This window comes from Helicoverpa zea, chromosome 19 (genome assembly GCF_022581195.2).
Source record: "Helicoverpa zea isolate HzStark_Cry1AcR chromosome 19, ilHelZeax1.1, whole genome shotgun sequence".
NCBI classification, from domain to species: domain Eukaryota; kingdom Metazoa; phylum Arthropoda; class Insecta; order Lepidoptera; family Noctuidae; genus Helicoverpa; species Helicoverpa zea.
Genome location: NC_061470.1, coordinates 1484358 through 1500477, shown reverse-complemented (window position 1 = coordinate 1500477; position 16120 = coordinate 1484358). Strand labels below are relative to the sequence as shown.

General features: G+C 33.3%; 2 protein-coding genes across 2 annotated transcripts in view; one reads left to right on the top strand and one right to left on the bottom strand.

The window, feature by feature from the left end:
- Positions 1 to 2506: 2506 nt before the first annotated feature.
- On the bottom strand, positions 2507 to 5576 carry LOC124639785 (protein unc-119 homolog). The gene is made up of 4 exons (XM_047177253.1): positions 4893 to 5576; positions 4518 to 4690; positions 3562 to 4176; positions 2507 to 3412 (listed from the first exon to the last, which is right to left on the bottom strand). Exons 1-3 carry the CDS (start codon positions 5243 to 5245, stop codon positions 4058 to 4060), a joined length of 645 nt encoding a protein of 214 aa, XP_047033209.1. The 5' UTR covers positions 5246 to 5576; the 3' UTR covers positions 2507 to 3412; positions 3562 to 4057.
- A 488-nt stretch (positions 5577 to 6064) lies between these two features.
- LOC124639718 (phosphatidylinositol transfer protein alpha isoform) overlaps positions 6065 to 16120 on the top strand; it is a 35570-nt gene continuing 25514 nt past the window's right edge. Inside the window, exons 1-3 of the mRNA XM_047177178.1 lie at positions 6065 to 6258; positions 6580 to 6610; positions 11930 to 12041. Coding sequence (XP_047033134.1) covers positions 6242 to 6258; positions 6580 to 6610; positions 11930 to 12041 — 160 coding nt within the window. The 5' untranslated portion in view covers positions 6065 to 6241. The remainder of the gene's footprint in view (positions 6259 to 6579; positions 6611 to 11929; positions 12042 to 16120) is intronic.

Here is a 16120-nt window from a genome sequence, read left to right as displayed (position 1 = left end):
AGTCTGTTGTAAGTTTTATAGGTACATATTACATACAATATATTATATTTATATGTAAACTCATTAACTGATTACTATAGAAATCAGCCTACCCATAGAGAAACAAAGAATTAGGCCCCACAGTAATAATCATAAAAATTTAGATTTCTTTGGGACATCAAATGTGTTAATCGTATTACATATCTAACAATATTTTTTAAATATAAGGTTGAATTGTTGAAGATTATTAAACATCAGATAATTTGGTATACACAAACAAAACATCCGTAATGAACCGTTCTTGGTACAATCACCAACAAAATTTTGTATAAAAAAAATAATTAAAAAGGTAATAAAATTACATATCCACTCAAGCGTCCGAGGTGATAACAGTCACCAAAAAAATTCTTGCCTTAAGCGTCCATGGTGACTACAGTATCCGAACGACATCGTTCGGTTTAAACGTGTACAGCGCTATAGCCAGGTGGTATTAATATAGTTGATTGATACTAGATGGCGCGTTATTAAATTTGTCATCCGTGAGTTGTGATTTTTTCTGTGCAATGGCAACATTAAATTTATAAAAAAATATATTGAAGTGACAGTTCGTCGTTTTTGACAAGTGACTTTTTTGTGTGTGGAGCTCTTGACAAAAATGTGGTAAGTTTCTTGTTTTATACCTTACTTAGATTGTTATTTTATATCAAAATAAACGTGAAGAAATTTCCTTTACGAAATATGTATTATTACGACAATTTCAAAACGTTTACATAGTATAATTTAGGTGGAAAAGTTATACGATCACTACACGATCATCGTTTGATACTTTTCTATTGTTTACAGTGTATTCTAATTGGTTATTTTTGTTAAATAAATGCAAAATATACGAGAATTGTTCACTATTAGCACGTTAATGGCCATTTACAAACGAAATACATTGAGATGGGGTCTATAATGATTAAAATGTTAAGACGTTATTCATGATTTTAGTGTTGGTGAGCCGACTCCCCTTGGACTGATCTACTTACAACGTAAATAATGGTTTGTTCACACGGAGCGTTTTATGATCAATTTGGGGATGTTTTGTGGCTTTTGGCTTTGTTTATGTATCTACTTATAGGTGACGGCATGTTTATTTAGTTTTCGTTTTTCAATATCAAAGAATGAAAAATACCTAAAATTACAGTTTTACAGTGTATTTATTTTACTGTAATACCAATAACCGCTTTCTTTTTTTCTATTTAACATAATAAAAAATTATATGTAATAAAATTATATAAAAGTAAACATGTTTGCTCTATAAACATACCGAACAGTAATATGCGTGTTTCATTAAAACAATGTCGTCGTGTGAACACGCTATTAGCCGGGCGGCCATCTTGTCACATTTTTACGTCGCCCGAGGCCCAGTGACCGCTTGAGAAACACTTAACTTTGTTTATTTTTTCATGACAGAAAACGAATTACTTATATTAAGATATTGGTATCATTTTAAAGAGCATATCCTGTACTAATATAATAAAAAAACATTGTTACCAGTAATCACTATATTTTTCTTATAAAACTCGGAATAAAAAAAAATTACGATATTTTTTTTGATATCCTCAACTTAATACTTTATTATCATCCTATAATATTAATTAAAGTAATTTACTTTTAATCAAATTAAATTTTACGTTCTTTGAGCTTTCCGTGAGTATTTTTTATTCGAATCTAGCTATTGTAGTTTTTCAGTAGTAATCGTTTTTGTTGAGAGAGTCTCGCTTGGTCGTAAAAAAGCAATTGACATTTCATGCGCGGACAGGTGGGCCGAGAATCACTGCGCGGCTTGGACGCTTGAGTGGATATGTATTACATACTTATTTGGCAGAAATAATATAGTCACAGGCTAATTCAAAAGCATCACACAGTGTAGACACAGCTAACAGTTACCAACTAGACATAATTAAAAATAAATTACATAAAATGAAAATTCATCATACTGAACACATTTAGTTCGTATTATTAAAACTTTACATTTAAAAAAGGTCACTTGTTTAAATAAAACATGGACGGCATGAAATGGGAATTTTCGATTTTAATTTTAAATAGTTTTAAAGCTGGATATTAAATTACCAATTTTTTTTTATTTGCCGCCATTTTAAAATCGCCTATACTGATAAAATTCAGGGTTCCTGAAGACAAAATACGCCTATCTTTTCTTCAGTGGATTAATAGCCTTTAGTTTGATCTAAGCAGACTGAAACCTACAAGTACATTCAAGAAAGAAATCAAATTCTATTATTTTTTAACAAATTATTTTTTTGTAGTAGCAACTACGTCTATTAGTTTATTCTGGCAATACCTGAGACAAGATGGCGTTTCTTTTAAACAAGACCATGTTCGGTCTCTGTCACACGATAGGTTACGTGAAAATGCAAGACAGAGACAAAAATCACGGGCTGAATTATTCTTTTTTTCCATAGGTAACTTTTTAATTTATTCAATTTAGTTCACTTTTTAATAATAGAAAAAAAAAACTAAGGTATTGAGATTCCCTGTATATAATTTAACTTCAATTGTCAAAATAAGCACAAAAAAATATTGTAACTGAAATGCTAGGAGATAAACCAAAAAAATAAATTCAAGAGCCTGCAATACGACTAGAATAATATTTTGAAATAAGCACTGCATAGATAAGGTTAATACGACAAAAGCTTTATATTAAGAAATACTCAACCTGTAATTATTTTGACTTTTAAAATTAATGCAGGAAATTATTGAGTAAATCCATTTAAAAAGACAAATATAACACGCTGTAGCCGACACACATTTGAAAAGAGTGCAAGAGAGTAAAGTTGATCACTCAGTGTTTTTCGAAAAATTGCTAAAACATACTGTAATATAATAATACTATTTATTACAAAGTATAGCCAACACTAAAATTAATAAGACACATCAGTGTACATAACACATTTTAGTTTTAAATAAGACTTGAAAATTTTAAATTAGAACCTTAAAGTATCACCAATATCACAATCACTAAAAATAATCAAAATAAATTGAAATAATTAAAAACTATCATATAACCATTATTAAGTACATGGCATATTCTAATTAAATATAATAAATTGGAATGTCATCACTGAGATAATACCGTTAATATCGAGATCAATTTTATTAAAATAAGTAAAATAATACTTAAAAAATACTTTATAAATGCCTTCCTTCGTACATCTTGCCCTGATTCCCTTTTTAAAAACTCCCCCTCTATCAAAACTTAATAAAAGATAAAAATGAACGGTAATAAACTAAAAATAGAAAAGGTGCAACACCTTTACACAACATGAAACAAAACACTCCCTTAATTTAAATTCAGTTCACATTAATTTAAATTGATTACTTGAGTAAGTATAGTTGTAAAAATCACAATCAATAAGATCACAAATATTATTGGCCTTACTACAAAAACTTTAACCCCTGTTTTACACTTGTCTAATAAAATTTTGGCTGCAAAATGAACCGTATGTCAACGTCATAATTTGACATTTTTTTAGACAAGGCATAAACTGACGTTTAAAAGTTTTTGTGGTAAGACGGTATGTATTTAAGTGTGATTTAAGAACGTTATGCTGTCAAATGTACACAGATTAGTTAGCAAATGGAATACTAACTAAACATTGTATCCTGCAGAAAATATAGTTGTGGGTGATCGAGGAACTAGTAGCATCTAGCTAATGCGCACATCCAATCAGATTGTCTATATCTCGGTGTCTAGTTGAACTCCATTTGTTAACTATTCTGTGATGAGATTCAAAGGTATTTACAATCTTCCACCATTAGGCTTAGCCACATACTGGTTCTTCCTTTTTCAAAATAAGCAATTTCAAAAATATTTTACTGCCTCAATAGCTTGGAAGATAATTTTCCAACTATCATCTTTTACTATAACATCACTTGTCTTTACCTTTATTTCTCTGACAGCTCAAACTGAGATCTACTCACAAATTTCGAAAACTGACATGTGTCAAACAGTGTCATAAAATATTAAATCACGAAAACGATGCATGGTGCCAATTGTAGTAAACAATAAATGTGTTTAATTGTTGATGCCGCCATTGTAAGCGTAATCTGCTTTGTTGTGCATCACCAAACGGTTGTCGACAAAGTAAAAGCTGTCGGAACACGTCTCGAATGGTGCGGTGATCATTTCATCCACTGAAACATAAGAAAGGTTCTTTAAGCATTTTCAGTTAACGAGACACACTAGTACGATGTTATGACTATGCTGCTACATTTTTTTTACCAAAATACACATAACACAGATATAATGTTACAACTAAACTGCTATATTATTTTACTCAAAGTATTTATATGTGTCACCCAGTCCAAAAGGCTAAATAAATACAAAATATATACTTGGTTGAATTGTGAACATGCTTCTTTTTGGAAATTGGTAAAAGTAATGTGCGTTGCGCTGGAGTAACAATCTAACTTCAAAATTAAGAATATATTAGAAAATACTGGACTATAAAGACTTATACCTAAAAATACCGTACCTAGATCAGGAGGCAAAGTGGGGAACTCATATATGTGTTCGCAAGTGTTTCTTGAGAACGGTATGCAGAAACCAAACTCAAAGTCGAAGGTCTTAAGCAATGTGTCCCTGAAGAAATGCTTCTCTATCATCCTGAAGTGGTTGACAGGGCGAGCTCCAACGGTAAACTCCACCCTGGAAGATTTAATTATATTTTTTTCAAATATTGCCACAATAGTGTTGTTATTATTTTCAGAAATTGGTGATTATTGAACGGCTTGTTACCATTTATATCAAGAAGATGAACTTTTTGAAGCACAACAGTTACATGTATTAAGAAATGACCCACTGACGAATTTATTTAATTTAGACTCAAATAAATATTACAGAAACTTACGTGGCTCCTACAGTCTTTAGCTTCAAGAATTGAGGCGTGAACTGGTAGCGCACGAACCTCCCGGCGTTAGGGTCCAGCGGCTCCTCTGGAGCATCGTCGGTGCCCTCACTGTCCACTCCAAAGTCCGTTGGAGGCTTCGCAATCTCAAAAAGCACCGTCCCACTTTCCAAATCACGTATCTTGAATCTCGTGAAGTCTATATCGTATACGTTCGCCTCAGGACTACACATGTATGTGTCAGTAATCCTGTCTAATCTCAGAACATCCTCAGGAGTTATTTCACTCACTATTACGTCGTCTTTATTGGTTTCAAGCATCGATATTGATTCGCACTTTTTCCTCACTAAACTCATTTTGCAATTGTGAAGTAAATCTTGTGTTGTAAGTAATCTCAAAAATATAGGCACAATAGATAGAAATTTGAAAGGGTGAACTAATAAGATATCAAAGCATTTTTAGGGCATTTTCATATTTTCTGAATAAAATTCTTTTGATCGCTAATGTTTGTCTTTCACGTCAACTTGAAACTATGACGGCAGCAATCGGATACACGGCCAAATAGAGGTCTAAACTTTACTATTATTCGCTATATTTGATTTCGGTCTAAGTTTGTGAAAAATCAACCAAATAACTTATATGTATTTTGGTATTTTGAAACCTCTTCATAAAAGTAATACGTGCTGAATCAGCTGAATGTTTGATTGATGTAAAAATAAAAAATATGGTATCCGAATTTGCTTGAGTCAATTTACTTGCAACGAAAATGTTATTTCATATAAATTATATTTTAAACGCATAAAATAATCGAACTAAAACTGAATATCATCGTTTGTCTTCGAAATATTATAAATGTATTTTTTTTAATCATACTTTATACATAATTTTGCTTGCGTGGTAGCAAAGAATGCATGATATGAAACGTTAGGAATTCCGGTTTGTATTCGTTCCAGTTCACGATAAGTTTAAAACAGTAACACCTATCTTTTCATTAATAATAATGTTTAAAATTATATAAATACCAAACTTTGATAGCAAAATTATTTGTTAACCAGATTATTTAATGATCAACAATTTTTTCCCGTTATTTTTAATTTTTGAAGTAGACTTTGTGATTGTGAATAGGAGGTTTAGTGTAGAACGAAACGACATTGCAAACGTTGACGTAATATCCGTTGCGTCATAACGAAGCATGCGCCTTGTCATTTTCATTGGTTGGTCATAGATTAAAATTATAATAATCTACCAATAATCGGGCCATCGCTCAAGTCTCGTTCTGTGATAAGTCTTCTTTTAAGGTGGTAGTGGACTGTCTGATGTGCATTTAAAGTGATTCAAAATAAATATACAACATGATTATCAAGGAATAGTGAGTATATAATGTTAAGGTTATACAAGTTTGCGAATACAAATCGATTTTCGGGCAATCTACTTGAAAATTTGCCACGGTCCGCCTAGTTGTCCCATCTTATCAGTAAAGTCCGTTCTTAAAGTGAAGCTCTTATTGTAGCAATTAATTGAATCAGTTAAGTTTTAATGTCGAAATATAGGAAAAGTGGTGACAGTGACAGATCTTTAGGTCAAGGTTTGTCCGTGGAAGTAGTGAATTTCCGCGGACTTATTGAACAGATGTTAGTGTCATTATTGGGACTACTATAGTGAAATTAAACGCAATTCTCTTTGTTTGCAGCCGTGTGACGCTCCCCCTAACAGTCGAAGAGGTAAGAGACTTTTCTTATTTCAAATTGCGTTATTTCAAGGACAATAGGCCTTTGCAACCAGTTAAGTTGCAATACTCTCAGAGGTGTGAGGCAATGAGTCTTGATATGTAATGTCATTGGCCAACCTCTCCAGAAGGAAGATGCTATACAATAATTTAATCAAGTCACATAATTATTTATTCAACTATTCTCATTAGATTCTTTTAACACTAGTCCTATACATTGCTTTACTCTTCATTTTTAATATTTAATGATTTTTTACTGTCCTATTTTTGGTCATGTTTACAATATTTGAAAATCTAGGTCAACAATATGTCATTGATTTTTCAACAAAAAGTAGCAACTAATAAGCACATAGCTTAAACTTTTTGAAAGTTTTCGGAATACAGTGTCCTTCAATATTTTTTAACTTTCAGAGACAAAATGTTCTACACTAACATTAAAAAGGTATTAACCTCATTGACACTGGCAGTATAACAGCCAATATTTTTTTTAAAGTTTAGGTACAATTAAGTAAATTACTATAAGCAAGTATTTTTAAAGTAACATGAATAATAAGTTACTGTTTTTCGAGAGGCATGTAAAACTATAGGTTCTGGCTGTCATTTGAACATCTTCAGCAGTTGTTACGGGTAGTCAGAAGACAGTAAGTCTGACAACCAGTCTTACCAAGGGGTATAAGGTTGCCCAGGTAACTGGATTGAGTAGTTGCTCATTGTAAAACACTGGTACTCAGCTGCAACCGGTTAGACTTGTAGCAGACCCCAAGAATTTAATATTAATTGAGAAAAGGCTAGGCAGATGATGACAAAAATAACGAGTTATTGTTTTAATAAAACATTAGAAACATTTAACCTGACTTGAGTATATAATGTAAGTCTTAAAAATAGAATATAATTTACCTTGTTAGTCATGTAAGGTCTTATCATGGCGGAATAAAATGTTACCGTTGTTATCTGTTGTCAAATGAAGTAGTAATCGTGTAATAAATATTATTGGATACTAAGCATGATGATATAAAATACTTACATAGAAATGCAATTTCCTGTTTAGTTAATTTATGGATTTTCTGTCTTACTTTTGTAAGAAGGAAAGAGTTAAAAGTATCTCTGGGAAGATACATTTGCAGGGCTCCTGAAGTTTTATTTGTAACTAACTCTTTTCCCATATAACGATAAAATATGTCTGTCACTTGGAAAGAGTGTAGCTTTTCAAAAGTGAATGAATTTTTAAAATTGGTTTCAAAGCCTAATGGGTACAAAAAAGCAATCAAAAAAAATCTTTCTTCTGTATTATATTAGTATAGATAATTCGAGATTGAATTCAATATACATATATTTCCATTTAATAAAATCACAGCCTGCACCTATTCAGGTGAAATAAATAGGCCTGAAAAAAAAACATGGGCTCCGTTTTGTCCAGATGCGGGAAGTAGTCACCTTAGGATTCACAGGAGAACAGCTAGTATAGTTATTGGCACGGATATTGAGCCCTGACCTTCACCTGCACAGAAGCGATTTATTGGTTTACTGCCTTATGTGTACAGTGCGCAAAGCGATCCCCACTCTTGCGCCGAGAGCCCAATATCCATGCCAGTAGCTATACTAATACATATAGACATCAATGTATTGTCATGAACGCAGATGAACATTGCACAAGGCATAACATTTAAGATTCATACAAACTTGCTAATTTCATAACTGACCCAGTTTAGTAATGCATGCATTTATTATAATATATCCAAAGTTTATTGAGTCATCAACATTTTGGTAAACCGGTTTGAGATTGCTTATTCATAAAACATTGTCGGATGATGACATCTTTACATTATGTACCTACATTAACTTAAAATTCAAGAACGCAGTAGCAGCATTTCTCTCCTCTTAGGCTATGATAAGCCTGGCATAATCTGTAGATTAAAAGGCTTGTAAAAAAAAGAGAAAAAAAGAAAATCTTGAAATTCTTTATGTCCTTGGAAAAACAGTACCTAGCTTATAGCCTTCCTCGAGAAATAGGCTTTACAGCACAGAAACAATTTTTCAAATCTGCCCAGTAGTCTTCAGATTAGCACGGTCAACAAAACAAACAATCAAAGACTTCATCTTTATGATTCACTAGCTTTTACGCGCAACTTCGTTTACGATATTTAGGTAGTTTATTAGCAGTTTCGAGTTCAATACTTTTAGGAGGTTATCGCCAATAATAATAATAAGGAACCAAAACATGCTCAATTCACATATGCTGAAGTCACATAAATGTTGACTGTACCGGGTATCGAACCCGAGACCATTAGTTTGGCGATCCGGCGTGGTGACCATTGCACCAACAAGGTCGTCTGAAAATTTCCCCGAGATGCGGGTAAAACCGCGACAAAACAGCTAGTTGTTTATAGAAATTGGGCAGAGTAAGATAGAAAAAAAAATAATTATCACAAAAAGTACTTTAAATCACTCTTAAAGCACCTTTTTTGCTGACAGTACCATAAACTATCTAATAATATTATATCTGTGCTATCTATGGTGTTAATAAATTCCTATCAATATGAAGTTCATATTGATAGGAAATCTTATCAACTCTCCTGCGAATTCCTGGGAACTGTATGATAAAATTGAAATCTCCATATTAATAAATGTAATAGCAATTGGACAAGCATGGCACAAATTAGTTACGTTAACACAGAATCATCATAAATAAGTATTTCATGTAAAGCTACTAAATAAAAATATATTATAAATAATGAATTATAACGCTGACCTTGTCATACGATAAATAAATTAAAATTAAAAAAAACTTCAATGACGAGAAAAAAAGTCTTCCTTATGATTAATTTATGGTAGCATTTATACCATTAAATCATTGTCTATGACATCTTTATTGTCTATGATCGTAAAGTAACAATGGTCTTGTTTGTTGATGACTTGAGGGCAAAGTTCTAAGTGAACTAGTAGGTACTTTAAGTTACCTCGTTAATAATATACTAATTGACGGATAAATATCCTATACAAATGCGTTTGTTTTTTAAGTAAACAATGTTTTTTTGAGACTTAAGTGCCCTTTATACCCGAAAGTTTTAAATGTCGCGTCCTCTTAAACAAAGCTTTAAATATCATGGTATTTCAGAAGCTATTTAAATGGGCCTTTAATATGTCAGATAGAAAATTTCGTATATCTGCTTCTTACGATCCTCAGGGGATAGTAACTCTATATTACGTTTGTAGAGTCCTGAACTTCGTTATTTATATCTTACGCCACCGCATTGAATACTGGCTAGAGGCGATGGGGCTCATGAACTAGCTTAAGGTAGCGATTTCACTCGCATCCCGTGGGAACCTCTGCACGAACCCGGAGAAAGAGTAGCCTATAGCCTTCCTCGATAAATGGGCTATCTAGTCTGAAATAATTTATCAAACACACGGTTCATATTCAATACCCGCCGAGTTTACTGTCTATTATGTTATTGCTGTGTGATATTGCAGCACTAGTGATGTAAACACTACTACCACAATATATCGATAACCATGTCAAAATCGAGAAAGTTGCACTGTAGACTAGTGTTTATGTATCTACTAGACAAAACTGTCGACAATGATTTCATAACGTTGTCAGTATTCTTATGTCATGTTTTTCACATCACTCATCATTGTTTGCATGCGACTGGAAAAAATACGTTGTTGACGCAAGGTCAACTAAAATCGTTAGTTACGTTAATTAGTCCCTTAATGTTGTATATTCGAGTACTATATCAGATAATAGCTTCCGTCGGCAGTTGGTTAAAAACAAGTATGTACCTACAAGATTTTTGCTGTCGAAAAAATTACCCTTATCAGTGGCATTTGGCAACAGTCCAAAGAAATGTCTCAATGAAAGAGATGTATAGACACGTAGATTTTGTTATCTTAGAATTTCCTAGTTGCATAATGCTACCTAGATTCGGGTTCCGTGGATACAAGCCGGATCAATATGTCGTTTTAAATAGAACCGCTTTCGCCTTGAGACTGCTCTGATTCGACAGATAATGTTGCACTCTGCAGTTTCCAATTTTCAGTATTTGTAGTGAATTCACAGGCCAATGCATTGTGTTTGTTTTTACAATTTATTTTCAAGTATGTATGTCGAAATGTAGGATTTTGTTTGTGGTAGAAGAAGGCCAACAATTTATATATCAGTCGTATTCAATGTGACAATTATTTGTAAGCCGACTTATTGTGCCAAATTGGTTCCAAACATAAATTTACCTAACCATAATTTTTCATATCACCAAATTCTATACAGGCTATCTGAGGTTATCTGACTGACAGCGGGGCCCAGCAGGGCCAAGGCCTACCGTGGCTGCGGGATAGTTCGAAAGATTTACCACGGCTCTGATACATAAAAGGCCTATGAAGGAACATGATGGGTATTAGTCAGTAAGAGTCTGACACTCCCTCATGCTGCTAACCCACAGAGGGAGGAGTTATTTGATAATTTACAAAAAAAATGTTTGTGAAACAAACGCTGAGTTAATTCCATCCAACCATTAGAAGGTATTCTTAAGACAACTGTTTAACCGTGGCCACGATATTCTTCATTAAGTTGTACTTAATTGCCTCAGCTCGTGTCAAGAAGTCAAGAGTAAGGAGACATGGAGTTATGCAGCAACTATATAATTATAGATATTTAAATGCGTTATTGTTTGTTCTACTATTATAATTGGTCACGCGATGTTGCAAATAGTTATTTGTACGTGAGGCAGCTGTTACTGGGGAGGTTTTAGCTTTTATGTTGCCTAGAATATATTTTTAACATAAATAAATTATTATTGTTATTATTTACACGTGCTGATTGGATAATGCTGCAGATGTTTAAACCCGCTGATCTTATGAAGTACTGGTCCGATTTAAAAAAAGTGAGGCTGTAAGGCTGCGATTTTCCGAGTGCGCGTATTAGTAGCTCCCACGGGACGCGGCTGAAATCGCTGACGCAAGCTAGTATTCTATACAATAACGCTAGGTTAACATCGATTTTGTTCAGTAAATTTCGAATGTTTTCTACTTTATATAAGAATTTATCTCGTTTGTTATACTGTTATATTTCATTTTTTGATAAAACTAACTAGGCTTAACTAAGTGGAAAAAGTTTAAAGAATTATACGTCTACCGGGGCTGTACACCGGTTCCCAAAATAATGTATTAACTGGCGATTTTTTTTTACCCTTTTTCTCGTCCCACAGCTGGACACAGGTCTCCTTGCACACGGAGTAGGATTGAGCACCAACTGGCGACAATAATAATAATTATTTATTTTACATTCCATTTTTAATCTAGTTGTTTTTCTCAACAGTACCAAGTGGGCCAGTTGTACTGCGTCGCCGAAGTCTCCAAAAACGAAACTGGCGGCGGCGAAGGAATTGAAGTTATAAAAAATGAGCCCTTCAAAGATTATCCCCTACTCGGTAAGTACCTCATCATAATATTTAGACCCAAGTTCTCCGACAGCATAAACGTCAGTTTTCTTAAACAACGAACTTTTTACTTCGAAAATTGAACGTGTTCCTAGCAGCTGTTTTGAGAAAAACGGCTTTTATGTTGTTGGTGTACTTGGGCCTTAGAATACTTGGTCTTCACTAGGCTTCTGTATTCACGAGTCTTTGTGGAATCATTCAAATTGAAGTAGATTGTATGGTCACAATAGATCCTTAGAACAGCATTGGCATTACCACTTAGCATTGGCTAGGTAAATGGTAGAATTTTATTCTAGCATACTTTGTTTTCCCTGAAATCACTTTATTTTGCCATTATTCTTGCTCTTCAAATTCCTGTTAACCTTATGTACCTACATATTTTTTTACGAATTTATTCAGTGAGTTAGTACACATAAACGTAAAGAATAAGTAGAATATACTTATCATTCCGTAAAACACAATTTCCTTCAGTGCGCTGCTAAGCAATGCCCTTGCAAGAAAGCTGCATCAAAATCAAAATCAAATCAAAATCAAATTGTTTTTATTTCAAATAGGCCTTTGCAGGCTCTTATGAAACGTCAAATTAGTTGCACGGTTCCAAAAAGTTGGTCTCATGGAGAAGAGCCGGCAAGAAACTCCATAGACACTCTTTTAAAAAGTAATATTGTCACAAACATTCTATTACATAACAATAGTAAGCTGATAAAATTATACAATGCAACTGAAAGGTAAACAGTAAATCTATACAATCCAAAGAGAAAAGAAAAAGACGTTTAATTGCCAGGGAAGCCACACATGGAGAGATGAGTTATCGCCATATAATATCTTTATCGTCAACGAAGTCTTGAATTTTATAATAAGCTTTTTTAATGAGGGTGGATTTTACAGTGTTCTTAAATTTTATATCCGTGAGATCGGTTACACACTTAGGCAGCTTGTTGTAAAAACGGACACAGTTCCCTAAAAACGATTTATTCGATTTCGTTAATCTGAATCTCGGAACTACTAGTTTGTGCTTGTTTCTTGTATTAATCGAATGTATATCACTTTTAACAATAAATTGATTTAAGTTTTTGCGTACGAACATTATATTTTCAAGAATGTAAAGAGAAGGAAGTGTAAGTATTTCAATTTCTTTAAATAATTCTCTCAATGACTCGCGAGGGCCGAGGCCATAAATTGCACGAACTGCCCTTTTCTGGAGTACAAATATTGAATTTACGTCCGCCGCTGCCCCCCACAATAAAATACCGTAGGACATAATACTATGGAAGTAAGCAAAATACACGAGCCTAGCAGTAGCAACGTCAGTAATCTGTCTTATTTTTCTGACTGCATAAGCTGCGGAACTCAGCCTTTTTGACATTGCTGAGATGTGAGCACCCCATTGCAATTTAGAGTCTATGGTGATGCCCAGGAAGACGGTTTGCTTAATAACATCTAACTTATTATCGTCCAGAACGATATTGAGCCCTACTGGTGTTACATTAGGTAAAGAGAATTTAATACATTTCGTTTTAGAAGAATTAAGAAGCAAGTTATTCGCGGCAAACCACTTGCTCAGAATAACCAAGCTATCGTTTACGTTTATGGGACTAGATTCCTTTCTGTTAATTTTGAAGACAAGGGAAGTGTCATCAGCAAATAAAATAATGTCAGAGATCTCAGACATCATATACGGGAGATCATTTATATAAGCTAAGAATAAAAACGGACCTAAAATTGAGCCCTGCGGCACGCCCATTTTTACTAATGACCCAGATGAAGTTGAGCCACTTATGTCCACTACTTGCTGTCTATTTGATAGATAGGAAAGGACGAGCGCGAGAGCTTTACCACGAATTCCGTAGTGGTTCAGCTTACAAATGAGAGTGTCGTGGTCAACGCAATCGAACGCCTTAGAAAGGTCGCAGAAGATGCCCACAGCATCCCGCGAATCTTCCCAGGCGTTTAAGATTTGGGTGATCAATCTTGCACTTGCGTCAGTGGTGGACCTACCCTTTGTGAAGCCGTACTGGCGGTCATGAAATATGGTGTTTAAATTAAAATGTCTTAACATCTGATCTAACATGATCCTTTCGAAGATTTTACTAAAGGCTGGAAGGATTGAAATAGGTCTGTAGTTGGAAGGGTTTTTCTTACAGCCTGATTTAAAGATAGGAATAATTTTGCTGAGTTTCATCAAGTCAGGGAAGATACCGTTGTCAATGCAAAGGTTAAAAATTTCACTAAGTATTGGGGCAACACTCTCAATAATGGAATTAATGACTGTGACAGAAAAGCCCCATAAGTCCTCAGTCTTTTTTAGATTTAAAGACTTGAATGCTCTTTTAATCGTGTAATCAGAAACACATTGAAATTTAAAACTAGGTACATTTCTACTGAAGTTTTGTCGAAGTAACGACTCAGCTAATATCGAAGATGAATTAAGGGACTTGGTAACCTCTACGGGAATGTTTGAAAAAAAGGTGTCAAAAGCATTGGCAACCTCTACCTTATCTGAGATAACAGCATTATCAATAACTAACCGCGGGTCAGCATCCCGCATTTTGGTTTGGCCAGTTTCAACGTTTATAATATTCCAGACCGTTTTTATTTTATTGTCTGATTTGGCTATTTTATTACTAATTGATTTCGATTTAGCAAGAATACATACCTTTTTAAATATCTTCGAGTAGTTTCTTACATAATCGTGAAAAGATGGATCAGAAGTCAATGACCTTTCGTGGTACAAGTTATATAAGACATCCCTACTTATCCTAATCCCTTTAGTAGACCATTCACTGAATTTAAATTTGTGAGTGATTTCAATAGTTTTTTTCGGACATGACTTATTAAGTTCCAGACAGAGTGTATTAAATAAATGTTTAAATAGTTTATTTGGCTTTTTACAGTCTATGTTAATACAATTTAATTTATCCGAAGTATTATCTTTAAATTTTTGCAAAGTTTTTTTGTTCAATGGTCTAAAGGTAATTTTCTTATTTAATGAATTTATTTTATTCGCTTTAAAACTAACAAGCTGACCTTTGTGGTCCGACCGTACACCAGATATTAAGGAAGAATGTTCAATATTACTGTTATTAGTAAATATATTATCAATACAGGTACTGGAAGTAGCCGTAATTCTAGTAGGATCATTAAACAAATAATTTAGATTAAATGAATTAAATAACGCTAAAAGGTTACATTTATCAGATGATTCAGACAAAAGATCTATGTTAAAATCACCACAAATATAGACTAATTTATTACTTTTAAAAACTTTTGAGAGAATATCTTCCATATGAATGAGGAATAAAGAAAAATTTGATGCTGGTGGTCTATATACGCATAATATTATATGGCTTTCTATCTCTGCACATGCTACCTCGCAGACGCGATCAACAGAGCCAGAGCTAATGTCTAATCTGTTTTTAAATTTTAAATTACTTTTAGATAAGATTATTGTACCTCCACCCTCAGCTGAAACTCTGTTAAACACACTGGCAACCACAAAATTATTTACATTAAATGACATTTTATCAGGCTTTAACCATGTCTCGCAAAGACATATTATATCAATAGAATATTTATCAATTAATAATTCAATATCTAAAATTTTGCCAGAAAAGCGGTTTATATTCTGATGAAAGAGAATAAGGTTACTACAATGCTTTTCTATTGTCTCAGGAGCTAGTTTAAATATTCAATCACCGTATTGTTAGGTAAACTAGACAATACTGATTCGTCGCTTATCCTAGGTTTTGTCATATTGTTATCTATGACACTGTTAATATTATATGCTAACAAAGAAGCAATCACATCTTTATATTTATTAGGAAAATACATACATCATCATGACGTTTTCAACTTTGGTTGTTATTATACAATTTTAGACCTTAAATGGCTCCATAAATTAATTTTATAATCCTAATACATACACATATTTTACGTGACAAGTGAAAACTATAAAATAATGTATATATTGGTCTTGAGATAATAATCTGTGGACTAATTTTAGTTCATGCATTGGTGGGCGCGGGTCCGTTATTTATATCTACCACCTACGGAAACAAATGGTTTTATAC

What these genes read in the sequence shown, in the direction of transcription:
- LOC124639785 (XM_047177253.1), bottom strand. Translation starts at nt 5,245, where the DNA reads ATGAGTTTAGTGAGGAAAAAGTGCGAATCAATATCGATGCTTGAAACC. An exon ending in CTAAAGACTGTAGGAGCCAC is followed by an intron (nt 4,691 to 4,892) that starts GTAAGTTTCTGT and finishes TAAATCTTCCAG; the next exon opens with GGTGGAGTTTACCGTTGGAG. An exon ending in CACTTTGCCTCCTGATCTAG is followed by an intron (nt 4,177 to 4,517) that starts GTACGGTATTTT and finishes CTTATGTTTCAG; the next exon opens with TGGATGAAATGATCACCGCA.